The sequence below is a fragment of the Eptesicus fuscus genome, chromosome 4 (assembly GCF_027574615.1).
Source record: "Eptesicus fuscus isolate TK198812 chromosome 4, DD_ASM_mEF_20220401, whole genome shotgun sequence".
NCBI classification, from domain to species: domain Eukaryota; kingdom Metazoa; phylum Chordata; class Mammalia; order Chiroptera; family Vespertilionidae; genus Eptesicus; species Eptesicus fuscus.
Window position 1 is genome coordinate 107,958,229 of NC_072476.1, and position 26,827 is coordinate 107,985,055.

A 26,827-nucleotide genomic window follows, 5' to 3' on the forward strand; every position below is an offset into this window, starting at 1 on the left:
ACCTCCCACATTTCACTGTGTATAGAGACCTGTTTCCCCACATTTATTTTTATGACTTTTTGAGGAAATTATTCTCATTTTAAAATTTCATAATTGTTTTTAGTGAGCTTGAATATCTTTTCCAACATTTATCAGCCAATTGCATTTCTTCTGCATTCTTCCATTTTCCTGTTGATTTGCAAGAGCTCTCCATATATTAATGGGAGTAATTTTTTGTCATAGAGTCACAAATATTTTTTCATAACTTTATATGTCAGATGGTTTTCCTGCCTCCAGTTTTGTATCCCTTAAGGACATTCTCTACCCAACAATCAGAATGTTCTTTTTAATTTTCTGGTTGGTTCTTCCTTGATTCCCAGCCGTTGTACATGCTGTTTATTCTATCTAGAACAGTAGTTCCAACTTTTAACAAAATTTTATTAAAATTATAGAATATTATGATTCTCTTAGAACTATTGGTTCTAAAGATTCCTTTCCCTATCCCCTTTATGCCTTTCATACTCATAAAATCGCTTATTTAATTCTTTTATCACTAGACTCTCATCTTAGTCAAACAGCTATGACGCCCTGTCTTCCCACCCCCCTCTCTGGTGTGGGATGGGGTGACCTTACACATTGCACAGTGCGGGCCTGTGAGTGCTCTTGATAGACAGACCTGGGGTGAATCATGAGCTGTGTGCTCTCCCACTGGAAAGGGTGGGTGCTTTGTGCTTCGTGACATCGGTACCTGTTCTGCTGCCTCTGGTTTCCTCACTGTGTTTTAGATAATGAGATAATTAAGTTGATAAGCAAGCTAAAGGAGCATAGTCCTGTTCTCTCAGGGCTGCAAAGAGTGTTTGATCCTTCGTGACTTTTTTATGATGTTTATCCATCTTTGTGTGCCAAGTAAGAAAATGATAAGAGAATAAACCTAGAAGGTAATAAGAAGTGTGAGGATATACAGAGATCTATTATACCGGGTGGAGCAATAATAGGTTTACAGTTGTGAGTATGTGAAATAGTTTTTGTGTTATTATTAACTAACTATTGTATTAAACTCACAACTGAAACCTACTTTTGCCCCACTTTGTATAACTTTGTATTTTCACTTGTGTTCTTAAGAACTTTTATTCAGTGAGTGGAACTTCATGTAAATGCTAAATACTTTGAGTTGAAATTAAACTTGTGAGAATATATATATATACATATATTTATATTTATATTTATATTTATATAGTACCTAGAGCATTCTGATTTGAAACAGCCAATGTATAGAAATGGAAATATTTTCATTTTTCTATTTGTATAGGAGGTTCGTAAAGTGAATGAAAGCATCAAGTATAACCACCCATTGAGAAAATGTGTTGACACAATACTTAAAAAGGTAATTAAATCATACAGGCATCTATTTTCCTTTGAAATATAATTTTTTATATTATAATAAAAACATCAGGAAAGTATGAAAACAGCCTATGACTCTAGTCTTTGCAACTGCTTTTCATTTTTATGGAAATACTGACCATAAATCAGTAGTAATGTGTACATAGAATTTGTTCCTTTGCATTACAAGTTTGTCATTAATTATTGGCAATGTTTTGCTTTGAAATGTGGATATAGAGGTCACGTTTAGTAATGCGTGACAAACAACTGCCACAGCACAGTGATGAAGTGTCATTGAATGTGGTCACTAAAGGCATATCTCCTGTAAGAAAATAAGTGAGGGAATTAATCTGTTTTGATCAGCTTCCTAAAATAAATGACATTATGAGATATTTAACACGATATTTATATAAGAAGCCATACAATTCAGATTTTACTGTATTGTTATTGCACTAAGAGTACTCATGTACTTTCAAAAATGATTATTCAACACATAAGCTCCCCAAATATCTTCTCTGCAGCTACAGAATCACTGAACTATCTCTTTTCCTATAGGTTAAATTTATTATACTGATAATTAGCTAGTGTTCTGTTGGCTAAGATAATAGTCATGAGAATCAATTCTCTAATCATTTATCTCATATTTGATACCTTTTGGGACCTATTCAGAGAAGTTAACTAACTTGTCCAAGTTCATATAGATAATAGATGACTAATAGCAGGGCAGATAACTGTAAGGCATGTATTTGTTTCTCTATACCAGTGGTCGGCAAACTCATTAGTCAACAGAGCAGCAAACCGCAGCTCGCAAGCTGCATGTGGCTCGCGAGCCGCAGTTTGCCAACCACTGCTCTATACCATTCTTTTAAAAAATTCAACATCTTGCATTTGTTGTGATTCTTCTTCATTGTTTAGCTGGGAAAATAACTGACAGTTTCATTAGGTGCTTACCTAGAAAAATCCTCTTAAATACTAGGTGCTTCATGTAATAGAGTAAGAAGAAACTCAGTGCATCTTTTATTTTATTTTTTTCAAGAGAGAAAGAGAGAGAAACAACAATGTGAGAGAGAAACATTGATCAGTTGCCTCCTGTATGCACCCCGACTGGAGATCGAACCTGCAATCTAGGTGTATGCCCGGACTGGGGGGTGAACCCACAGCCTTTTGGTGTACGGGACAACACTCCAACCGGCTGAGCCACTGTCCAGGACTCAATGCAGCTTTTAAAACATTTTCAAAAAAATGTTATCAACAAAACCTCCAACTATTTAGAGATGACAATAAAGGAAGATATTTTTGAGGAAATTAGAAATGCCTCAGAATAAAAGATTTTTAATAAAAATAAAATGTTTACCTTTTTGCAAATAAGATTTTTAAAAATCTACTTGTTCCTTTTAGTGCCCTACAGAGTATCAGGAAAAAATGGGTAGGAACATGGATGATTATGAAGATTTTGATGAAAAGCATAATGCCTATCCAAGTGAAAAAAGTCTGGTGAAATTACATAAACAGGTAACTTTATTAATTAAAGCTATATTATTTAATGATATTTCAGTCAGATTTATAATTACTGCCCACAGAAAATAAGGGAGAATTATTGATTGAGCATAACTGTTACCTATACCACCGAATGTTAACTTCCTTGGCCCCATCCAGGATGCCACTAGCACTTCCCATTGTTGTAACAACCAAAACATGCTCCTTAACGGGGAGTTGAACACCGTTGGGTCAGAACCCTGACAGATATACCCCTGTTCTCTTTCTTAGGTTATTTACTCAGTTCAGAGGCACCGTCGAACTCAAGTACAATGGCAGATCCTTCTGGAACAAGCATTTTATCTAGAAGATGTAGCAAAAAATGAAACTAGTGCTACTCATCAGTTTGTTCACACTTTTCAATCGCCAGAACCAGAAAATAGATTTGTCCAATATTTTTATAGTCCTACAGTTGGTATGTAATTTGATACAAATTTCAAAGTTTAATGATGATAATTTTTCTGAAGAAAAATGTATATATTTTCACCAATGTGAAGTTGAATTGTATTTGTATTATTTGACTTACGCCAAGTTATCTGGTAAACTTTCCCCCCAAAGAAAACTTATTTTACTTTTCATTTGACATATAATCTATCATTTTGCACTGTTACTTCACAGACGACCAAAATTCTATGCAAAAATATGTGTGCTATATCAAGCATATTTTGTATATATAATATATACTTAAAGCAATTAGAATTCTAAGTAATTTCACATCACAAACTTGGGTAACTCCTTCAATCTTGACATATTACAAAAAATATTCCTGTAAGAAGTACTCTTTGAGTATTTACATTTATTAATCTATTTACAAAACCTATGCTCAATAAGCATAATTATTCTATTCTCCTTTATGATTATTTATGACACTTTCTTCAGTGTTATCAAGTTTAATATGAAGAATTTAATGAAAATACCAGTGTCACAGTATTAAAACTTCTGTTTACCCTAGGTATTCAAGTAGATGGTTATGACTCTCTTTTGTATGTTTGGTTTTCAGTATGAACACATAATGGTGGTCATAAGAAATCTCTCAGACATCTTCTTCAATGAGGATCTTTCCTAATTAAATGAGGGAATGATGTGACACTTGTTTTCATTCATTTGACAATATTTGAACTCAAATATGCTATGTATTGTTGGGTGCTTGGTATATATCAAATGAATAGAAAAGATAAAAATTTCTGCCCTGGTGGAGTGAGAAAAACAGTCAGTATACACATAAAGATATAAATACCATGCTGAGTAGGTGGTTGGAAATAGAAATCAGTGTTCAGAGCAGAAGTCTGGTCTGCAAATATAAATGAGAGTGTCCTTAATGGGCAGGTGGACCATGGGTGGGGATAAGTCAGTGAAGAAGTGATGGGATAGAGAAGAGATAGTCTGAGGCCCAAGCCTGAGGCATTCCAGACTTTAGGGTTGATGAGGAGGAGCCCACAGAACAGACTAGAAACAGAGTGGCCGATGAGATAGGAAAACTAGGACAGTGAAGTCTTTTGAGGAAAAGGGTATATAAAGCACCTTTTCAAATGTTCCAGGTAGGTCGAGTATCATGAATACTAAGACTTGCCCATTGCATTTCAGAGAGGTGAGGTCGGGTCAGGGTATAAAAAGCCTGATTGGAGTTTAAAAAAAATAAGAAGGAGAGCAGGTGGGAACAGTAAGAATAGAAAACTCTCAAAATGTTTTCCTCATAAAAGGAACAAGAGGTAGTAGCCAAAGGAGGAAGGCAGGGTCAGGAGACATTACAGATGCCATTTGTGAATGCACCTTCGAGAGACATTGAGGAGACAGAAGAGAATGGTGGGGCAGTGTTCATGTGTAGGGGAGATGAAATGGGAAACCGAGCAGTGAAGAGAAAGGCCTAGGACAGTGGTCGGCAAACTGCGGCTCACGAGCCACATGCAGCTCTTTGGCCCCTTGAGTGTGGCTCTTCCACAAAATACCACGTGCGGGTGCGCACGTACAGTGCGAGTGAAACTTCGTGGCCCACGCACAGAAGTCGGTTTTCGGCCTGGGTGAGTCTATTTTGAAGAAGTGGCGTTAGAAGAAGTTTAAGTTTAAAAAATTTGGCTCTCCAAAGAAATTTCAATCGTTGTACTGTTGATATTTGGCTCTGTTGACTAATGAGTTTGCCGACCACTGGTCTAGGAGGTAAGGCACAGATGTACCTGAGCAGATGAGAAGATGTAACGGTGGGAACCTGGGGAGGTTTTCTTTGGCCAGCTTCTGTTTTGTCAGTGAAGTTCTGGGAGTAAGAGATTTTGGAGGAAAGAAGAGAAGGTGCAAAATAGTTGCGTAGGAGACTGTGCGTGGAGAAAACTGGTGGATTGCAGGAGGCTAGCCAGGCAGCGCTCAGGGTCCACTTGACGCTGGTGATGAAGGATTTAAACCAGGGGTCCTCAAACTTTTTAAACAGGGGCCAGTTCACCGTCCCTCAGACTGTTGGAGGGCCGGACTATACTTTAAAAAAAACAACTATCAACCAATTCCTATGCACATTGCACATATCTTATTTTGGAGTAAAAAAAAAAAAATGGCAAAAACACCCGCATGTGGCCCGCGGGCCGTAGTTTGAGGACGCCTGATTTAAAGTGAGGCGAGCCAACAAAGTTGTGTGACTTCCTCCTCAGTGACCTGCTCCACAGGTGCCGGCTCAGCGTAGCCACGGAGTTGGTAGCCAGGGCATGGCCTAGTTTAGCAAGTATAAGGAAGTGGGAGGAAGCAAAAGGACTGGGACATTGGGGAATGGTTCGCTTCAAAGACTGGAATCTGAGCTGGTAAAGAAAGCAATAAAGGACATGGGTGTTAAATGGCAATGACAAGGTGATGGAATAAATGGACTGTTGGTCCAGGCAGAGACAGTCAGTAGAGTTGGAATACTAGATGAAGGTGTTGCTTGGACACAGGGATGCTGTAATGAGATTACAGGGGAGGGTTGGGGCCATTGGCAGTCAGAGGCTTAGAGAATGAGTAGTTGATTAGGGTGGAGGACAGAATCATTGGAGGTGGAGGAAGTGAAAGACCAGAGTTTTGAAAGCAGTATCACCCATGGGGCTGTGGAAATCACCAGGAATTAATTATGCTGGGAACAGGGTTGAAAAGATGTAGAGTGAGCCAGGAGCTCAGCGTACAATGAGTGAAGTGAAATGCCGCCTTTTCAGTTTTGTGAGCTTTCTTCTTTTTTTAACTTTTATTTTTACCTAAAGGCAGATTTAACAAAAAGTTATCAGAATATTAACAAAGAATTTTCATATATCCTTCACCTAGATTCTCCAAATGCTAACATTTGACCATAATTATTTTCTTTCTCTCTGTGTATATATTTTTCCTTAATCTTTTCAAAGTTGAGTCCGGACATGATGCCTTTTAAGCCAGAAATGTTTCTGTGTGTATTTTTTGTAAGTAAAGACATTTTCTTACATAACCAAGTACAATGGTCAAAATCAGGAAATTAGCATCAAACCAATACTATTATCTGCAGACCTTATTTGATTTGCTAATTGTCTCAGTAACGTCTGTAAAAAACCCAGGTCGGGCATCGTAGTCAGTTGTCATGTCTCTCCGTCTCCTTTACTCAGGAACAGGTTCACTCTGTTTTGTGGCATTGATGTTTTTGAGAATACAGGCCAGTTTTGTTTTTTCCGGGGTTCCTGGGTTTGAGTTTGACGTTTCCTCAGGATTAGGTGCAGGTTCTGTCATTTTGGCAGGAACACTGCAGCAGGGATACTGTCTTCTCGTCGCCCATCGCAGCAGGAGGCACCTGAGATGTTTGTCCCGTTATTGGGGATCATTCGGTTGGGTGGGGTCTGCCTGCTTCCTCCACGATAAAGCTGCTGGTTTTTTCTTTGCAATTGTGTATCTTACATGGAGATATGTTGAAACAGTGTAAATACCCCATTACTCCTTTATGGTTTCCCTAGTAACTTTCTCCTTTTCTCTTCCAGAGTGGTACTGGGAGTGTCTCCTGCGACCATGGTTTTACAGAATCCTGGCTGTGGTTTTGTCTGTCTTCTCTGTGATCGTCGTGTGGTCAGAGTGCACGTTCTTCAGCACTACGCCTGTCTTATCCCTCTTTGCAGTCTTCATACAGCTGGCTGAAAAAACGTACAATTATATTTATATCGAGGTCAGTTCCTACCTGTTATTAATAGGTGTCCATTCATAGTCTAACCCTTAACTGTAGCATCTTTTCTCCATATATTTCTTCTAGCAATAATGAAAATAGCGAAGTTATTTATTTACATTTCCAAAAAAGAGCTTCATCAATTTACCCAGACTATAAAAACCAACAGCTGTATCTGAGGACAGGTGAAAAGATACAAAATAGTGCAAAATACTCTTTTGGGGATACTTGCTTTCTTTTTATGCCAGCGAAGCCACGTAACTTATAGTCGTCATGTGAGGAGTTGCCCAGGGCCGTGGTCAGCAAACTGCGGCTCACGAGCCACCTGCAGCTCTTTGGCCCCTTGAGTGTGGCTCTTCCACAAAATACCATGGCCTGGACGAGTCTATTTTGAAGAAGTGGCGTTATAAGAAGTTTAAGTTTAAAAAATTTGGCTCTCAAAAGGAATTTCAATCGTTGTACTGTTGATATTTGGCTCTGTTGACTAATGAGTTTGCTGACCACTGGCCCAGGGAATGGGAGAGCAGGCTCACTTCAGGAGGTGGGTTTGAAATTTAAGGATAAAATGTGAAAATGGTTGAGATGTAGAGTTTTTTGCATACTTTCATTTTATTAAATAGCTAAAAGCAATCTGTTACAGTAGTCGTAGCTGTTTTGGCTCAAGTGGATAGAGCGTTGGCCTACGGACTGAAAGGTCCCTGGTTCGATTTCGTTCAAGGGCACATGCCTGGGTTGCGGGGCTCGATCCCCAGTAGGGGGCGCGCAAGAGGCAGCCGATCAATGATTCTCTCTCATCATTGATATTTCTCTCTCTTCCTCTCTGTAATCAATAAAAATATATTTAAAAAAATTTGGTACAGTATTTAAATTTTAGAATGTCAAATGTTAGCCAGAAGTAAAGGATAAGGCTGTGACAGGGTATAAAGTCCCTGGGTCTTAATCTGTTTTTGTTTTTTGTTTTCAGATTGCTTGCTTCCTTTCCATCTTCTTCCTAAGTATCTGTGTTTATTCTACTGTGTTCAGGATTCGAGTGTTTAACTATTATTACTTGGCTTCACATCACCAGACCGATGCGTACAGCCTTCTTTTCAGTGGCATGTAAGTAGATTGTATTTAGAAACAAGGGAAATGTCGCTATGGCATACATCCTTATTAAGATCTCTTTTCTTTCTTGTTTATGGGTTTTCCACTGACACCTGTATTTCTCTGAGGTAATTGATTAGGTTTAAGTATTAATTAGATATTTGTTGATTGCTAGCTAAACACTGCTTGAAGGTTCAGGTTAAAATGGGGATGCTAGATTAGGATGAAAAAGAAAGACATAGTGAACCTGGATTTACCAATTAGAGATTCCATAAATAGATTAGTAAAAAATAGGAGCATGAGAGAGTTTAGAGACTAAATCAGACCTAGGGGGTATTCTGAGATTCACTGGCCTCAAACTGAAGTGTAGAGGACTGAGAAAACCCAACGGGAATAATTTTTGCCAAGAAATTTAGCAAGAGTTTTGAGAGAGAGCTTCAGCGTGGGCTAGGTTGCCCAATCTATTATTCGTCCATGTTGTTAAATTAATTACATTGGATATTTATAAGGGCTGGACGAGGCAGGTTTGCAGAGGAATCCATATACAAAGCATCTCTAAGACTTTTGTTAACCTTTTTTACCCAAATAATTATAAACTCATAGGAACTTGCAAATATAATACAAAGAGTTCTATCAACCTTCCCCCAGCTTTCCCCAGTGAGGATGTTTTCTATAGCTGTTCTACATATCAAAACCAGGAAATTTACATTGATACATTACTATTAACTAGACAACAGACCTTATTTAATTCTCACTATTTTTTAATCCTTTATTCGTGTGTGTTTGTGTGTGTGTGTAGATTCCTATAACCACAACTACAGGGTGACCCCCCCCAAAAAAAAAAAAAGTATATACAGTAGGTCCTCGGGTTACATGGGAGATCTGTTCCGACGGTGCGACGTAAGCGATTTTCACCATAAGTCAGAACCCACCTACATAAGCACCTACGTCACTCACATGAAGCACAGACACAGCAGTAATGAAGTGAAACAGTAAAAAAAATTTAAAAGAAAGAACAATTCCTGACCTTTCCTTGTGGTAAATACAGTAAATAATAAAAAAAAATAAAGCACATATGTACAGACGTCGAAATGACAGAATTTTCTTTTATATATAAATAAATGGGAGATGGCGACGTAACCACAAAACGACGTATGTCAAGTCCGACATAACCTGAGGACTGCCTGTACACTTTAACAGCTGATAGCTCAATTTTGAAAATGAAATGTATTTTAATAAATACTGCCTTTATAATTCTGAAAGTGTGTGTATACATTTTTGGGGACACTATATTTTATCATCACATTCCTCATATTACCTCTCTTTTTTTCAGCTACAGTTTACATTCAGTATTATTCTGTATTCGTTTTAGATATATAGCATACTGGTTAGGTAATCGTGTACTCTACAGAGTAGTCCCCCTGATATTTCAAGTACCAGCCTGGCCCCCACATATAGTTATTACATTATTGACTCTCTTCCCCGTGCTGTGCTTTACATCGCTGTGACTGTTCTGTAACTGCCAATCTGTACTTCTCAATCCCTTCACTCTCTCTCCCTTCATTTTCCTCTCTCCTCTCTTCAACTCTGTAGTTCTGTACGGTTCTCTTTTTATCTGGACAGCTTGAACTCGATAACAGTTCCTCATACCTAAGTTACCAGAGTGGCGTACTTTGATACAGCTTCCGATCTTCCAGGTAGTGAGCAGGTCCACCTTGAGGATGTTACCGTCCTCGTCGAGGAGCTGAGAGATTGCACAGGTGGTAGACTTGGAAGAGGTGCATCCAAAGGCCCTTCACCAGTTCTTGGGATAAAGCAGTGGCAAACACCACCCAAGCAGGCAGCTGAGACTGGAGTTTTGCCTTGTAGGTGTTGATGTTTTTAAGGAAGATGTGATTAATAGTATTTTCAGAAAGTCTTCCGAGTAAGTAAGGGAGTTTCACTTTAATAATTCAAAATACATATAATACAGATAGATGAAAGTAATAGTTACAATGATCTGAAATGTTCTCAATACATTTCAATATAATATAAAGTGTATTTTGCTGCTTTATTTTTATATTTTCTGTTTATAAATGCATATTGCAGGTTATTTTGCCGTTTGACTCCTCCTTTATGTCTTAATTTCTTGGGCTTGACCCATATGGATTCCTCCATCTCTCACCAGAATACACAACCAACTGCTTACACATCTGTAAGTATGGTCAGCAAGCAGAGTTCTTTAGATTCATTATCTATATGGGATGTTATTACTGAGAAAATTTTTTAATTCAGAAAAGTTCTAAAGCATTATTTGGATCTTTTAAAAATAACTAAAACTGTCTTTTAAAGGTTATATATATATAATTACTAATGACTGGATGAAAGTGATTTTGCTTTCTTTTATTATAAAAAAGTGTTTTCTGGTTTACATAGCTCATCTAGCTGGTAGTATTAATAGACTTGACCTATAATAATAGTGACTTTTATATCTCTAGTCTTAATGTATATGATAATATTCAGTAATACTTATAAAATATTAACTTTCTTTAGAGGAAAACCTTTTTAAGTAAGCAAATTAAGATATAATCAGCATATGACATTGTATTAGTTCAAGTTGTACAACATCATGATTTGAAATATACATATATTGTGAAATGATTACACAGTCAATTTAGTTAACATTCATCACCTCAGTAACAGTTTCTTTTCTTGTGATAAGAATTTAAAAATCAGTTCATTTAGTGCTTTATTTATACTTTTTCAAAAGCCCATGTTTATTTATAGAACGCTAATGACAGAAAAAATAAAATATCAGGGGTCTACTATGTACTAATTTAACTTACTTTTTTCTACTTTTTCTTTCTTTTCAGATTATGGGTTCCATGAAAGTTTTATCCTTCATTGCAGATGGATTCTATATATATTATCCTATGCTGGTGGTCATTCTCTGCATTGCTACTTATTTTAGGTAAGAAACTTAACATCGTTTATTTTCCCACATACTCTTAGCCTTATCTGGGTATCCTTTCTTCTTACAACTCTTTTAAATACTTATTGCTTGGGTTCTGGTTGTTTGTTTTATTGTGGCTTTGGGGATGCTGGGAATAGTTTAAAGGGATAGCTTGAGTGATGAAGTAAGGCTTTTTCTCTGAAGATATTTTCAGGAAAAGAGAGGTAGAGTTATTCATTACAAATACTTAGGCTACAAAGTGATAGGATTAATTACAGAGTGTTAACTTGAAGTCCTGGCCTTCGACACTGTTAGCCATGTATCTATATAATAAAAGCCCAGCGACCATAACGGCAGAACAACCAGAATGCCGTTGGACCAGTCCCTGTGAGGTGCACTGACCACCTCTTGGTCCCTTTCCCCAGCTGGCAGGCTCTCATCGCCCAATGACGAACGAGGACCTGGGGGTGGGTGGCGGGGGATGCGGGTGGCATTAGGCCAATGCCCCCGCCCCACTGGTCATCCCACACTTAGAGGGTGACCTGCAGGAGTGGGGCTGGCGAGCGGCTGGGAACAACCGACCTCTCGGTCCCTTCCCCCCTGGCAGGCAGGCTCCCATCACCGATGGCGAACGGAGAACCGGGGTGGGTGGTGGCAGGGGGCCTGGCCAGCTGCCAGCAGCCGGGGAAGATGGCCCTGATTGCAGGCTAGGCCTAGGGACGGTACCCACGCACGATTTTGTGCGCCGGGCCTCTAGTCTATATATATAAAAGGCTAATATGCTAAGTGTCCATTCAGGTGATGACATCATGTAGCAACGCCCAGCTTCCTCTCCCTAGCGACTAGCCTCCTTGCAGTTTCTTTAGCCCAGGAACACGACTTGCTTTATAGCCAGGTGGCAACATTTACACTTTAACCAAATGTCTGTGAAGCGTTTTCCCGTTCCTCATCTCATTTGAACCTCACAGAAGTCCTGGAGTAGGTAGATAGTAGACTCGGTGGAATCCTATTTTCTTTTCATTAGCTGGAAAACAGAGATTTAGAAAGCTTAGAAACTTGACCCTACTGAAAAGAAGTAAGAAATGGTGGACCTTGAAATTGACTTCAGGTTTTCTCACTGCGCAGAATATAGTCAAACACTGCTGCAGTTTAATATTTTACCCTTTGTTCTCCCTGCATGATCTACAATAACAATCTGCTTCGTGTTGATATTTACTGCTGTGTTGCTAACAATTAGCTGAAAGAGAAGTTGGGGTGCTTCACTGGGCTGGAAAAAATTTAGCTAAATCAGAAAGCGGGTCTAATTAAGCAAGTTTATCCTGTATCTATAAAAGTCTAAGTTGACTCGTGCATGTGTGATACATATAAACCTCTTGCTGGCGCCAATTGCACACGTGTGTTTCATTGTCGATCATGAATTTGGTTGACACTTCTATTATAGAGAAAGGGTTAAAAGCGATATTAAAATATGTCTTCTAATTAATTTCCTTTCCATGTACACGAATTCGTGCACCGGGCCACTAGTAGCTTATAAAACACCCCATGCTCAGCTTCTGACCAGTAATGTAAATTGGTCTTAGGGCTTTCCCCACAGTCATCCCTGGGTTTCTAGATGCTTCAGATCATAACCAGCCCAAAAGGTCAGATGAAGAGCGATTGCAATCTGGCAGCACGTGTAAGGCTGGGCAGTACACGGGCTGCTCGTTTCATAGGGTTAGCAGAAGTGATAGACTCTCAGGGGTAAGACTCAAAAGGAGTCAAAGGACAGGTGTGCTTGGCTTCTAGCACTGTCTGCCCTACTTCCACATGTCAGGTGCCCTCATCCTGTACTCTGTCTACCCTCTTCACTGATTAAATGCTCCATGACATACCAGAGGTGCTGCTTTTTGAAAAATGTTTTATTGATGTTAGTCAGTTTGCTTTTCTAACAAAAATAAGTTTCATCCCATGACTTTTTACTTAAATCTTCCAATACCATTATAAGGTTATTCAGATAATACATATCTACTAACATTAGGATAATGAGTAAATAGACAATATTGTGTGAAATAAATTCTCCATTGGATTTTTAAAACCATCTATAGTGTACCTTTCCATAATTTAAAATAACAGTTAATATGAACTGGTAATAAATCTATTGTTTTGAGTTTTTGCTGTTAGGTAGAAAAGACTTGGGTTTATACTATGAAAATCATGTATTAAAGGAAGAAAGCAATCATCCTTTGGCTGTCCAGAACTAAGTTGATTATATGCTTAGTCACTTAAAAAGTTTCTAAAACGATTAATGGAATATTAGAGCTTGTGATGAACAGATTATTTCTTCTCATGTTAGTAGCTATTTTGGTCAGAGTAGCATCTCTTCTTACCTTATTAGGTTATGATATGTGTCAAGTAATAGATGGGTGGGATAGTGCTTTTTCAACTATAAAATCTTAAATATAAGGAATCAGTAGTATTAAAGTTGCTGTTTGAATATAAGAAAGTAATAAATTGCTTTTATACTATAGTTATTGTTTAGCATCCTTTTATAATACTTTTCTTAACATATGCTAATGGCCTAACTGACTTTGTTTTCTTAAGAAATCTGGGTATGTGGCATACCCTAGTCAGTGGACTACTGGACATATAAGCTCCTTAGAAAGGGAAGTAAGTACTTCTAAATGACAAATGAAACTCTGTGTAACTTGCTGTGATAATTAATAATAAAGCATGGGCTTCTTTGAGGGTGACAGCACTAAAAAAATAGTTTATATAAACAGTTACACTGTGAAATAATGCTTTTTTAAAATCTCCTTTTTTTTTTTATTAGTTTGGGAACTCGTTGTTTGAATCTACTTGGTTTCCAGCAGTTCATGGGAGATAATGATATGACCTCAGACTTAGTTGATGAAGGAAAAGAATTAATCAGGCGAGGTAAGATTTGTCTTTTTAAATAAATGGAGGAAGAGTACAAGACTCCAAATGCAGAATTAATGTTTGTTAATTTATAATATTTATCCTATCTTGGGAAATTGCAAATTAATATTTTTAGCTAAAAACCTACATAAAGTCTTCATAGTAAAAATAATTAGAAAACATAAATGATTTCTCATCTGTCTTTAGGAAATTTTGCAGTAGAAATTATGTAGTATGTCTGCAGCTAAAAAATGCCCTTGTACACTGTTGGAGTCATTTTTGGGTTTGCTTTGAGACAGATATGCAAGTTTAGTACATCTATAAAGCTTATTAATTTAAAAATCATCAGCTTCAGCCTGAATAGGAATCATTCATTCCAAGGATGGTTTTTAGAATGTGGTGGATGATCATTACCAACCTCTTAGAATACATGGCCCTCTTCTAGAATCTAATCTCAAAACTGAATGCATCAAGTTCCCTGATGTTCAAGTGATGATAGGATAGGAAAAAAGAAAAACAAAACTTAAGTTTTGGGACAGTGGTACTCTCCCCACTTGGGTCTGGGCTTTTATGTGCTCACTAGTTAAATGTAAGCCAGAATTTGCTGCGGCTCTAAAATAAGCTGGGGAAGCCTTCCATGCCCTCATAGGAAGGGGTGTCTAGTTAATGTAATGGCTCTATTACTTTTGACATTAATTAGACCACATCTGGAGGATCATATCCAGTCCTGGGTGAGACTTTCAAGAGTAAGAATGGTAAATCAGAAGGTATTTAGAGGACAGAATTAAGAGTCTGTAAAGCATATCTTATGGGAAAAAGAAAAACAACAACAACCAACCACTGAATAATTAGCCATCTATATATATAAAAGCCAAGCAACTGGAACACTGGAACGAGCAGTTGCTTTGGCGTGCACTGTGGCCCCAATCGCACCCCCCCCCCATCCCAATTAGGGGCAGGGCCTGCTGGCCAACTGCCTGTGGCCCCTCCCCCTGGCCTGCCCCGCCCCCGATCACTCTTCCCCCCACCAGCCTGCTGATCTCCCACAGTCCCTCCTCCCCTGCCCGGCTGGCCCAGCCCTGATTGGGCCCCGATCAGGGGCAGGGCCTGCAGCCAACCTCCCTCGGCTCCTCCCCGCAGCGAGTCCAGGCCTTATGGGCCCTAATCAGGGCAGGCTGGCCGGACCCCACCCATGCATGAATTCGTGCACCGGACCTCTAGTAAGAGAATAAGATTAAAGACTCTTGTGCAGAAAGAATTATGAACTTAATTTAGAAGATAGGACATAAAGAAAAGAGAAGTTTCAGAGGAGCAGATTTCCAGTCCCCATGGAGAAGAACTCTTTCTCACTGAGACTGGAAAGCCTAAAGAGCTACCTCCAGCAAGAGGAAGGTGCTCTCTGTGGAGTTAGGTGATCTCTCAGGCCCTTTCCATCGTAACCTTTTACCTTTGACTTTGTAGTACTTTAAAGGAAATTGGTCATAACCTGATACTTTTACTTAATTACTCTACATCTAACTAAGTCATGTTATACCAAATTTGAAATTACTTTTCTTCTCTAGAGAAGAGAAAAAGGCAAAGGCAAGAAGAAGGTGAAAATCGAAGAAGAGTAAGTACAGTACTTATTAAATTGCTGTAACCTAAACATTGATGTGAAATATTAAAAAAAATCATACTGATTTAGAATAATGGGCTAGAGACCAGAGAATAGTTAGAAAAGACGTAAGATACATTTTTAAAGAAAGGTAATTTTACTAGTTTCAGATATACATGCTAGGTGCCCTGTCAGACATGTTTTAACAAGTCATCAGTGATAAGTTCATGTCCAACATCTAGCAGTGTCTTGAATAAGGTAGGTGCTCAGTAAATACTTTTTTATTAAATGAATGAATGCATTCATGCAGTCTTACTATGAAAGTAATTTTGACCGATTTAAAATTATACACTTCATAGTACGACACTAATTTTATCCCTCTCTAACTGTTCTTCAGTCTTCTGTTTGCTGAGGCTAATTAACCTCCTCCTGGAGAGTGAAAAGGCAAAAAATGAGAAAACCTAGTCCCACTCAGGACAGATTTTCAGCACATAGGTGTGTCTGCGCTGGAGGGGTGCAGGCGGAGACATGCTGGTTGACTTCCGTGCTGAGTGTGTGTCGTGAGGAAGGAGACTTGTGCTTTATTTCGGAGTCATGACTAGAACCAGAGTGGCAGTTACTGGAGGTGGAGTTCCCCTCTGAGAATTTCCATGTTTACCAGGAGTGATCATGCATAGACATCTCATGTCACCCAGGAGGAGGGCCGGAAGCATCTGCATGGCCACTTTAGAATGAAGCCCTGTACTGCATGGGAGGTTGAATTAGGTGACCGCTCACGGCCCTTTCAAATCTAAGAATTTAAAGAGTAGATTCCTAGTTACTATGGTTTTAGTGACATCCAGACCACACACAATGCCATGTGGAGCCATTATCTAATTATCTTGGCTTACAACTTTAATTTTGCTATCAAACGTGTTTAGAGGCTCTAAATTTGTAGTTAATTCAGGGTGAAGAAAATTTTGTTAACATCTCATTAGTTATTAGGAGTTCTCATAACTTCTACATTGTCAAGGTAAGTTTGTTGTAGGTGTAATATTGTTTTAACATTTTAGATAGAAGAATTAAATAACACAATAGCCGAAACCGGTTTGGCTCAGTGGATAGAGCGTTGGTCTGCGGACTGAAAGGTCCCAGGTACGATTCCGGTCAAGGGAATGTACCTTGGTTGCGGGCACATCCCCAGTAGGGAGTGTGCAAGAGGCAGCTGATCGATGTTTCTCTATCATCGATGTTTCTACCTCTCTATTCCTCTCTCTTCCTCTCTGTAAAAAATCAATAAAATATATTTAAAAAAAAAAATAACACAATAATCATAGCTAGCAAATATATCTATAAATCTCATTTGTAAAAGTTTGGAAGCTATTAAAATTATATAGAGATAAGAAAAATTATTGACCTATGATTTTTAAAGGCACTATGCTAGATATACTGATTATGTGGTGAACTTCTGATGAAAATAATTAAATTATATTTTCTGCCTGTGCGTTCTTTTGTTACATGTTCACCTGTGTTTCTTTCCTAGGAATGGAAAGAACGATATGGACACAATAGAGAAGATTCCACTAGAAACAGAAATGTTCATATTGACCCCAAAGAGTCAAATTTTTCAGAAATGAGTACGACCCGATGTGAGTAGTTTATTGTCTGCGTGTTTTTTCTTGTGCTTGCCTGCGTAGACTGCGGACGATGGCATCTGTTCAGAATGTGCTTCTGCAGTGACTTTCGGTTTTCATCCCCTAGGCCAGGCGTCCTCAAACTACGGCCCGCGGTCCACATGCGGGTGTTTTTGCCGTTTTGTTTTTTTACTTCAAAATAAGATATGTGCAGTGTGCATAGGAATTTGTTCATAGTTTTTTTTAAACTATAGTCCGGCCCTCCAGCGGTCTGAGGGACAGTGAACTGGCCCCCTGTTTAAAAAGTTTGAGGACCCCTGCCCTAGTGTATCAGAGGCAGGGAACCTCAAATGTGCATTCTGGTAGGAGGAAGGGACATCTGGACTATAGACGAGCAGTTGTAATTGTACTACCCTAAATAACAGTACTTATCCCAGGCATAGTCTAAGCCAGTGGTTGGCAAACTGCGGCTCTCGAGCTGCAGTTTGCTGCTCTGTTGACTATTGAGTTTGCCAACCACTGGGATAGGGGCTTAATCACAAGGAACAACAACAGCCTGTAATTATTGGAATCGAGAGTCTAGGTCAGTGGTCGGCAAACTCATTAGTCAACAGAGCCGCAGTTTGCCAACCACTGGTCTAGGCAGATACTGATTTCTATTATTTACCTAGATATTTTTTTTGTTTGTTTCTATTTTCAAAATAGTTTTTATTGATTTCAGAGAGGAAGGGAGAGGGAGAGAGATAGAAAAATCAATGATGAGACGATCATTGATTGGCTGCCTCCTGCACGCCCCACTCTGGGAATCGAACCTTGACCTCCTGGTTCATAGATCGATGCTCCATCACTGAGCCATGCCAGCCAGGCTAAATGTTTTTCTTTACTTTCCTATTAGTAGAGTTAAGCCTCAATTCAGTCATGTTTATAATAGTTTACTGACTGGCCCATATATGTCGGGCACTTTCCCAGCTGCTCATAATGTATTGAGGGGCTGATGCCAGGCAGGGACATTTGTCAGTGGGTTGAATAAAGAAACCTCCCTACGTCCTTAATCCTACCATCTGCTACCATCTGCCCCTGGAAAGGTGGCGGGAAGCCTGTGTTTGTGCAGAACCAGCACCGTTTTTGGGGGGAGATGCTGAGGGAACTCAGCTCAGGAGGTGGGAGAAATTCTCTATTGAGAAAGGATTTCTGTGATAAAGAAGTACTAACTGAGTGTTCACAAGTGAATAGTGCTTAGCCAGGTGAAGGTGCTTTAGGCAGAAGGACTAATGAGTGACAGGAGAGAACCTTTGGGGAAATGCAAGTTTTTCTCTGAGTAGAGCCTAAGTATGAGGAGCCTGATAAGAGGGGAGGCTACAGAGATATTGGGACCCTAATGAGCAGAGACCCTGGAGATAAAGAGGAAAGGATGGATTTGAAGGACACTTAGGGTAGAAGGAAGAGGGAAGAGCTAAAGTTTAGGTAAAGCTAGGAATAGAGGGAGGATTTTACAAAAAAATTTGGAAGCTTGCTTACCATGGAATAGGAGTCAGCAGTGGAAGGATCTGAGAGTGTGGGAGAATGGTTAAGAGGTTAAGAGAAGAGGTGATGAGTTAGAGAGACCCTGGCCTGTGGTAGGCAACCAGGATTTGCTGAATGAATGAGAGAAAAGATGAAGGGTTGCGTCCAAGATGACAAAAATGGAAGATATGGTAAAAAAGAACTCTATCGTAAGTTGTTTTGAAGCTCTTGGGCTGCTCAGAGCTACGTTGTGACAGTTTAGATGGTTAGTGAAGAAAACCCATCCATGCAGGATGGAGAGTTAGTGCTCTAGGTCTGTGCCGACCAGGATGGAACCAGTAGTCACATGTGACTGTCGAGCATTTGCAATGTGGCTGGTGCTCCATGATGAATGATAATATTTTGGATATATTTGGTTAAATTAAATATATTAAAATTAATTTCCCCTATTCCATTTTACTTCTTTAATGTAGCTACTAGAATAATTAAAAGCTAATATGGGGCTTGCATTTCATTGGTTGGACATTGCTGCCCTAAACTCTTGCCTATTGGGGAAAAGATTCAGGGCCTTTTTTTTTTTCTTTTTTCTTCTTTTTTTATTGAATTTACTGGAGTGACATCAGTTAATAAAATTACATAGTTCAGGCCTTTCTTAAAGAGCTGGAGTTGAGTGTTTGTGTTTTTACCACCCCAAGTCAAGTAACACACAATACAATATAAGATGATGTATTGTAGAATTGTATACCTGAAACCAGTATAATTTTATTAACCAATGTCACCCCAGTAAATTCAATAAAAAATAAAAAAAAAGAGCTGGAGTTGAGTATACCTTAAAGAAAATCTTAGCCAAGAAATGAGATGTAGCAGCCCCTGTAAAACCAACTGAAACTTGATTTGATTATGAATAATTTTACTGTTATGATACTATTGTTAAATATTAACTCATTCATAGTAATTAAGTCTTTGCACTGTAGCTGCTTCTGAGCTTAGATTAGCGATAAGGGTGAATTTTTCCTTGTTTTCTATCATATTATTTATCGTTTGAATCTGATTATAAGGAACCGTGTAGATATCATTTCCTAATCCAGTTGTCACAATCAAAATCAAGATCTTTTATAATCTTGACTTTTCTTTCTGTGAGTTCATAGACTGTGACCCATAAAGACAATAGAAAAATAAACATATTCTTTTTTCTTCTTCTGCAGCAGCATCTAAATATACGAGGGCCAATAATAGGACTGAAAGGGATCGAATAGAACTCCTGCAAGATGTAGAACCTTTGGATTTTAATGCAGAAGCATTTACTGATGATCCTCTTGAATCTGAATCAGGAAGGTAAGTTCTAGCTGTGTCATGTTGGCTCTAGCGTGTCGCTGAACTCTTAGTAACATACTGGCCTGATGAGATAAATAAACATAAGGAAAATGTTCATCTTTACTACTAAAAAAAAAGCATATTAAGCCCAGCCAGTGTTGCTCAGTGGTTGAGAGTTGACCCATGAAGCAGGAGATCGTGGTTTGATTCCTGGTCAAGGCACATGCCCAGGGTTGTGAGCTTGATCCCCAGTACGGGGCATGCAGGAGGCAGCTGATCAATGATCAACATCATTGATGTTTTTATGTCTCTTCCTCTCCTCTCTGAAATCAATAAAAATATTTTTAAAAGCATATTAAGCAACCTTTGATGCCTTCTTATACCTTCTAATGCTTTTCTGTTTTTAAAATTATAGCATCCAGTGCTAGTAACTGAAATCTTAATAAACTGCTAATGACATTACACATTGATAGTAAGAGAATCTTAACAATGTCTATTTCTGACAATCTCATTTATGAAATTTATCATATTTAACAACAGCCTCCTCACTATGACTGGGTGTCAGACACTATTCTAAGCACTTTTATAATGATATTGTATCTTATGGTTATAAATCCAATTGGATTTGAACCCAGAGAGGCTCAGTAACTTACCCAGCGTCACACAGCTTGTAAATGGCAAAGTCAGGTATCCAAACCCCAGGACTCTGGCTACGGACTGTGCTTTTAGCCATGATACTATGTGGAAATAGACAAAAACAAAATATCATATGCATTGAAGATATTTGCTATACTATTGCCTATAAATAGCAAATATATTCTATTTATATTCAACATTCAAGAGTGGTTATTAAATGCTTTAAGTTCCATAATGTGTTTTACATCTCTCCACCCCTTTCCTTTTACATCTCTCAGCCTGTGAGTCAATGCATTCTAGGCTCTAAACAGATAGTTGTTCATTGATTTATAACTAAGTAAATCCCTTTGGGACAATATCCTTGGAAAATAGGTTTCTACTTTCAGCTACTGAATAGATATTACAGTGCTTACAAATTATGTAGCCACTTCCTTTGAATGTGTCCTTGTTTTTTCTCTGCTCCTTTATTATTTTTATCTCAGATCATATTTTTATCCACCTTTCAGGTATCAGCCTGGTGGACGATACCTCTCGATGTCTCGCAGCAGAATATTTGATGATGTTTGAAGTCTGAAAGAATTAATGGAATAACTGACCCAAGTCAGTCAGTTCAGTCTTTATGAATTTCTGTGTACCCTAAAATGTACACTGTACTCCCAGTGATAAAAAAAGACACTGAAGATCAGTCACATCTTAGTAATCATAGTTCATTCTCCATTGAATAGAGTATCATCTTTTCTAATAGAATTTATTGCATACCATTCCTGAAGTGTCTGCCTTAGTTTGGAAGTACAGTTAATTCATGGAGGGGTTTAATTCATGATAAAGATCAATATATGTTGAGAACATGTAGTTCAGTTTGTTTCAGATTATTTATTTTTTTCAGGAAAGTTGATGTAAAGCTCCAAGGGAGCCCTAAGTCAAACTATAATATTATACCTCTTTATTTTGATTAACATTTTTGCTATTTCTAAAGAATATGTTAATCTTGTATTTCCCAAAGAATTGAAGACCACGATAACCATATTTACAAAACCCATGTCGTAAAACAAGGCTTACTTACCAGATAGAACGAGGTGTAAAAAGTTCTTTTCCAGCTCTGTATGCGTTTGGTGAGGTCTTTGCATGTACAGCTCAGACTGTACTTCAGTGACCATGCTGGTGTCCGCGGCACGTGTGTGGTAATGGGCGAAGTGTAACTCTTCAGTCGTTGGTAGTAACTGGAAGCTGTCAGTGCTTTGCCATGCCTTGTAAAAGATGCTCATTTCAGAGAGAAGTGTCCACCTTTCTCGGTGAGCATGTTGATTTAAGTCTTGATTTTTTCATTTAAGGAGAAGCATACACATTAATGGTAAATAGTGTTGTTTTTTAATTACCAAGGAGTCCCACCAAATTCTCTAATTTTTAAAGGTGCCTATTTATCTTTTTGAAAAAGAACATCTGGTTATTCAAAGGCAAAAGTGAATCCATTTTCTGTTATTACTACTAATAACACTCAAATTGTAGTTTATAGCAAACAGAAAACTACCTTGGAGATATTGTGGATTCGGTTCCAGACCACAGCAGTAAAGTGAGTCTAATGTTTTTGCTGGTGGAGGGTATTGCCTTTAATTTGTAAAAAAACAACAACACCGAAAAACCATAACATCTCTAGGATGCAATAAGGCATAGCGCAATAAAATGAGTTATGTCTATATATTAGAATGGAAATATGTAATAACTTGTTGGTGTAAACATGCTAATTAATTGATTTTTTAACCTTTGTGGTTAAGTCAGAGTTAGGTGTTATATTTTAAATTATCACATTACTCACTGAATATAGTGGAGCAAAACATGTTTACAGAGAGGTTTTTATGTCCCTGAAATGTTCACACATCTTAGAGGACCATGCTAACTGAGGTTCACCCAGTGGTGACTGTACTTGAACTTGCCCACGCAGTCTCAGTTACAAACGTCTTGTCCTGTGGAACTTGTCCTGTGCTCACATTTACTCTTGAGCATTCCAGTTTGAAGATGAATTATATAGTCACTCTAATAACATGATTATATGTTTCTTTAATCTTTCCTGAATCATAATTTTTAATTTTAATTTTCCTTTTAGTGTTATCATGTGAATTTGTAAAGACCCAGTTCTATGCAGATACTGAAAGGAGTAGTATATCATCTTATTTATCTAATTTTCTTCAATTTTTATGATTTTTTTAGATTAGCTGCCCTTTAACGTAATTATCAATGGGTAGATTTTACTCTCAGTCGAAGGTCATATAGAGTGTCCATTGAGATCACACATACACAGCCTTTTATTGTGAAGTGTGGTTAGAGCAAAATTGGCCAGGAGCAGAGATAATTTAATACTGCTTGTAATTTCATGATTGACCATGGAATACCTTGGGCAAGTCATGTAACCTTTTGCTGCCTCAGTTTCTTCATTTGCAAAATGAAGACGATACTTGTTATTTATCGACTGATCTACCTCACAAAGCTGTTGTGAGGGTATTGAGTTGATGTTGATAGGGTGGAATTTAAAAAGAAAACAAAATCAGTCGTTAGCTGTCCTGTTCTTCCCAGTCTATTTGAAGGTGTGGATGGGAAATGATCACCCCACAAAGGGATCCAGTTTCTTATTATTACAGAGAACCCTACAAGTCCCCTAAGTGGAAACTTTTGGGAAATTCACCAAAAGTCCTCTGAAAATAGTACTGTTTTATTATTTAGTTTTGGGGTTTCTTTGGAATATTTCTCTTAAGTATAATGTTGTTTCTCGTCAGATTTTGTCATAAAACTCAGATGTGATTGTAGAAGCTGAAGCAGAAAACGAGAAGAAATTATCCGGTTAATTTTTTAACTTATAGTTACCTAAGATAAATTGATAGGAAAATGTAAGGGAATGTACTGCTTTCCTTTATTATTAATTTTTTATTATTTGAATAATCAAAGTATTATACTTCATAAACAATAGATCCCTTTATGACTTCTGAGTTATTTTCCCAATAATTTTGATTACGTGATCCAGAGTACTCAACTTTTGAAGCAGAATTTATCTTACAGGGTTTTATATATGATCAGGTAGGAAGGTTACCTGGTAAATTTGAGTTCAGAAAGTAATGATTTAATCCCTGAAGACAGTTTATTGCTGGGGAACTAAGTAAGCCACCTTGTATAAAAATCTGTAGTAAGTGCAAAAGAGTTCTTTTTTGAGAAGCTTATTAAAATGTAATGGCATCTACTGTAAAACATTACTACTAAGTTAATATACTTTACACGCAAAGTACTTTTCTTAAAGAGTTACTTCTGGCAATTACCTCTTGAAATCAGATGTCTTTCTTACATAATAGATATCTGATTAAATTTTCTATATTATTTTTCTAAATAATTGTTAGGTAAGCATATTCAGTAAGCTGATAATTCAAAGTAATCATTGCAGAAAATAATTAATAATCTATTAATTTCATGAAATACCTGTAAGTTGCTAATTAAGTTTTGTTACTCCATCAATAATGTATTATTATCAATAGAGCATTTTTGTAAAACTCATTTCTAAAATAAGAAATAAGATATAAGCCTAATTATTAGAATTTGTTCTCTCACCAAATGAATACAAGGGCTTTGGGATAATTTCATCACGCCAGAGCCCCTCATTTCACAAGAGCTAAATCAAAACAGTCAATGGTTCTTTAGTTATAAAAACAGATCCGAGAATCTGACAGTCCCAACCTTTGGGAAGAAATGCCACCAGTTGGTTTGTTTTGGGAGTCTACTATTTATTAGATTATCAGTTCCTATATTTATGCCTTTTGTGTGCCCAAATGAAAGTAAATGTGGATGGGAAAGGCACTGTGTGTTTTCTGAAGTGTGTTTCAGCATATTAATGAAGGAATTTCATTTATGTACCTTAGCAAACCTCACTTTTTTATACGTTTAATAGGTTTAGGGAATGTTCTTGATGGTGTGGTGGTTACCATTTTAAAGGAAAAACTAAACTCTCTGATTATAATTCACACTGCTCAGTTTTGTGAGTTTTATACTTGTGATTTGAATGGACCATGTCTGAAAATCACAAGGATGAATATATTTACACCTCCATTTCCTTTCATGCTCAGCCTGATTTGCCTAAATTTTATTCTCATTTTCAAAAGATTTGTCCATTAAGGTTGATGGAAGCCTTGTTATGATTTCAAGTTTGTGAATAAAGCAAAAATAATGGCACGTTCCTCTTTTCATATCGATATTCTAAAAGTCATTGGTTTTTGACACACTCCCTGGGAGCATTAACTTTTTTCTGCTGAAAATATTTTCTTTTGTGGTTATCTTGATCTCAAATTATTTTTGCAAAAAGAGATTTTACTGTGCTTAGTACAAAAAAGAATAAAAATAAAAGGGAGAGAGTTCATGTAAAGTGGAATTTCAAATTAGAAACAATACCATTTACTATGGCAGACATATGAAGGGTAAAGTTAAAATGTATTAATCTGACTATGCGACACATTTAGAGTTGATATAATTGACATAAACCTTATCAACCTCGTCGCTTTGAACTGTATTTCTCAAAAGAATGCTGGCTAGCATCTTCCCTACTTACTACACCAAATTGTAGGGGAGAGACTGTGTATTTATTTTTTAAAAGCAATCCAATGGATTTGTTCTTGTCCATATTTTGAAAACAAGCTTGAGGAATTTTTCTTATTTTAGAAGGTAGGGAACATGTGGAACTGTCTTTTAAATTACTGTAACCTAATATATATTTATAAATTATAGCATTAAAGAAGTTCTGATATCAATGTTGTTACTTCCTGGTATTTAATTTTTATAAAATGTTTTTGTAAGTAACTAATTGTAATATTTCTCTTAAGTAGTTTAAAAAATCTTTCTGCCCAGAACCTATTTCCTTAGGGCAGTATTCTAAAGTTCAGTAGTCCAGCGTGAATTTGAGATGTTCTTACATGTCTTCAGTCTCTTTTAATATATGCAAGTACCCAAGCAAAGTACACCAAAAGCCTAATTTCTGAGTTGCATTAATAAAGTATATGCTAATTGTCCAATTCAGTGGATTAGGTGAAATAAAAGATAAGTCTTTCAAATATGTATCTGATCATAATTTTTCAAAATGTTCATTATGTTCATTTTTGGTGCATGATGCCAAATAATCTTTAATCAGCCAGTGGATTGTAGATTTCACTATTTTTCTCTGCAGATAATCACTGCATTTTCAAATTGATTTGGGAAAAGCTTGCAAAGTGCTAAGTAAATTCGCACATTGGGCCTTATCTATGTATATTTTGACAAACTCATGGACTTGGAATTGCTCTGTAGTGTTTTAATTTATTGTGATGTAATGATTTTTTGAAATGTTTAATTGACTAGCTGTTAAAATGTAGAAAATTATGTAGCTTTGCATGAAATAAAGTACATTTCTACAAGTTACTACGAGTTTTGCTAATTATTTATGCATTTTATACCACACCATTTTTGAGATTAAATTCTTGTAAGTAGACTGAAGCACTCTCTGTTTCTTACAAAACTGTTAACAGATACTATAAAATAAATGTTTTAGGATATACTTTAGATTCCATGTTACTTTATCCTGTGTTTATAATTAGATTAAATAATTGTTATAAAAATTAGAGAGCAGAAATCACTGAAATTGAAAACAGGAAGACAGTAAAAATCAATAAAACTAAAAGCTGAGTGTTTGAAAAATAAATAAAATGGATGAAAGCCTAGTCATGCTGAGCAAGAAAACAGAGGCTTTTCTATATACCAAAAAGAACAATTGAAATTTGAAATAAAATACAATACCACTTACATTAGTCTACCTAATACAATAAGACAAGAAAATAAAAGATACACAGATTTGGAAGGAAGAAATAAAACTGTCTTTGTTTGCAGATGACATGATTATCTACGTAAGAAATCCAAAAGAATTGACCAAAAAAAAAAAAAAAATACTCCTGGAACTAATAAGTGATTATAGCAAGTTTGTAGGATGCAAGGTTACTTTGCAAAAGTCAATCCCTTTCCCATATACCAGCAATGGACAAGTGGGATTTGAAATTTAGAAACACAATACCATTTACATGAACAACCCCTAAAATGAAAAACTTAGGTATACATTTCACAGACAGTATGTAAGCTATATAGAGGAAAACCACAAAACTCTGATGAAAGAAATCAACTAAATAATAGGGAGAGATTCCATGTTCATGGATAGCAAGACTCAAAATTGTCAGCTTGTCAGT

General features: G+C 37.2%; 1 protein-coding gene across 1 annotated transcript in view; it reads left to right on the plus strand.

Moving 5' to 3' along the window:
* The window catches only part of LMBRD2 (LMBR1 domain containing 2), a 44,081-nt gene extending 18,069 nt beyond the window's left edge, over nucleotides 1-26,012 (plus strand). Inside the window, exons 8-19 of the mRNA XM_008154827.3 lie at nucleotides 1,289-1,363; nucleotides 2,758-2,871; nucleotides 3,127-3,310; nucleotides 6,843-7,024; nucleotides 7,986-8,119; nucleotides 10,193-10,298; nucleotides 10,957-11,054; nucleotides 13,846-13,949; nucleotides 15,494-15,540; nucleotides 17,048-17,153; nucleotides 19,847-19,976; nucleotides 21,098-26,012. Of these exons, the coding sequence (XP_008153049.1) occupies nucleotides 1,289-1,363; nucleotides 2,758-2,871; nucleotides 3,127-3,310; nucleotides 6,843-7,024; nucleotides 7,986-8,119; nucleotides 10,193-10,298; nucleotides 10,957-11,054; nucleotides 13,846-13,949; nucleotides 15,494-15,540; nucleotides 17,048-17,153; nucleotides 19,847-19,976; nucleotides 21,098-21,158 (1,341 nt within the window). The 3' untranslated portion in view covers nucleotides 21,159-26,012. The remainder of the gene's footprint in view (nucleotides 1-1,288; nucleotides 1,364-2,757; nucleotides 2,872-3,126; nucleotides 3,311-6,842; nucleotides 7,025-7,985; nucleotides 8,120-10,192; nucleotides 10,299-10,956; nucleotides 11,055-13,845; nucleotides 13,950-15,493; nucleotides 15,541-17,047; nucleotides 17,154-19,846; nucleotides 19,977-21,097) is intronic.
* Nucleotides 26,013-26,827: the final 815 nt, after the last annotated feature.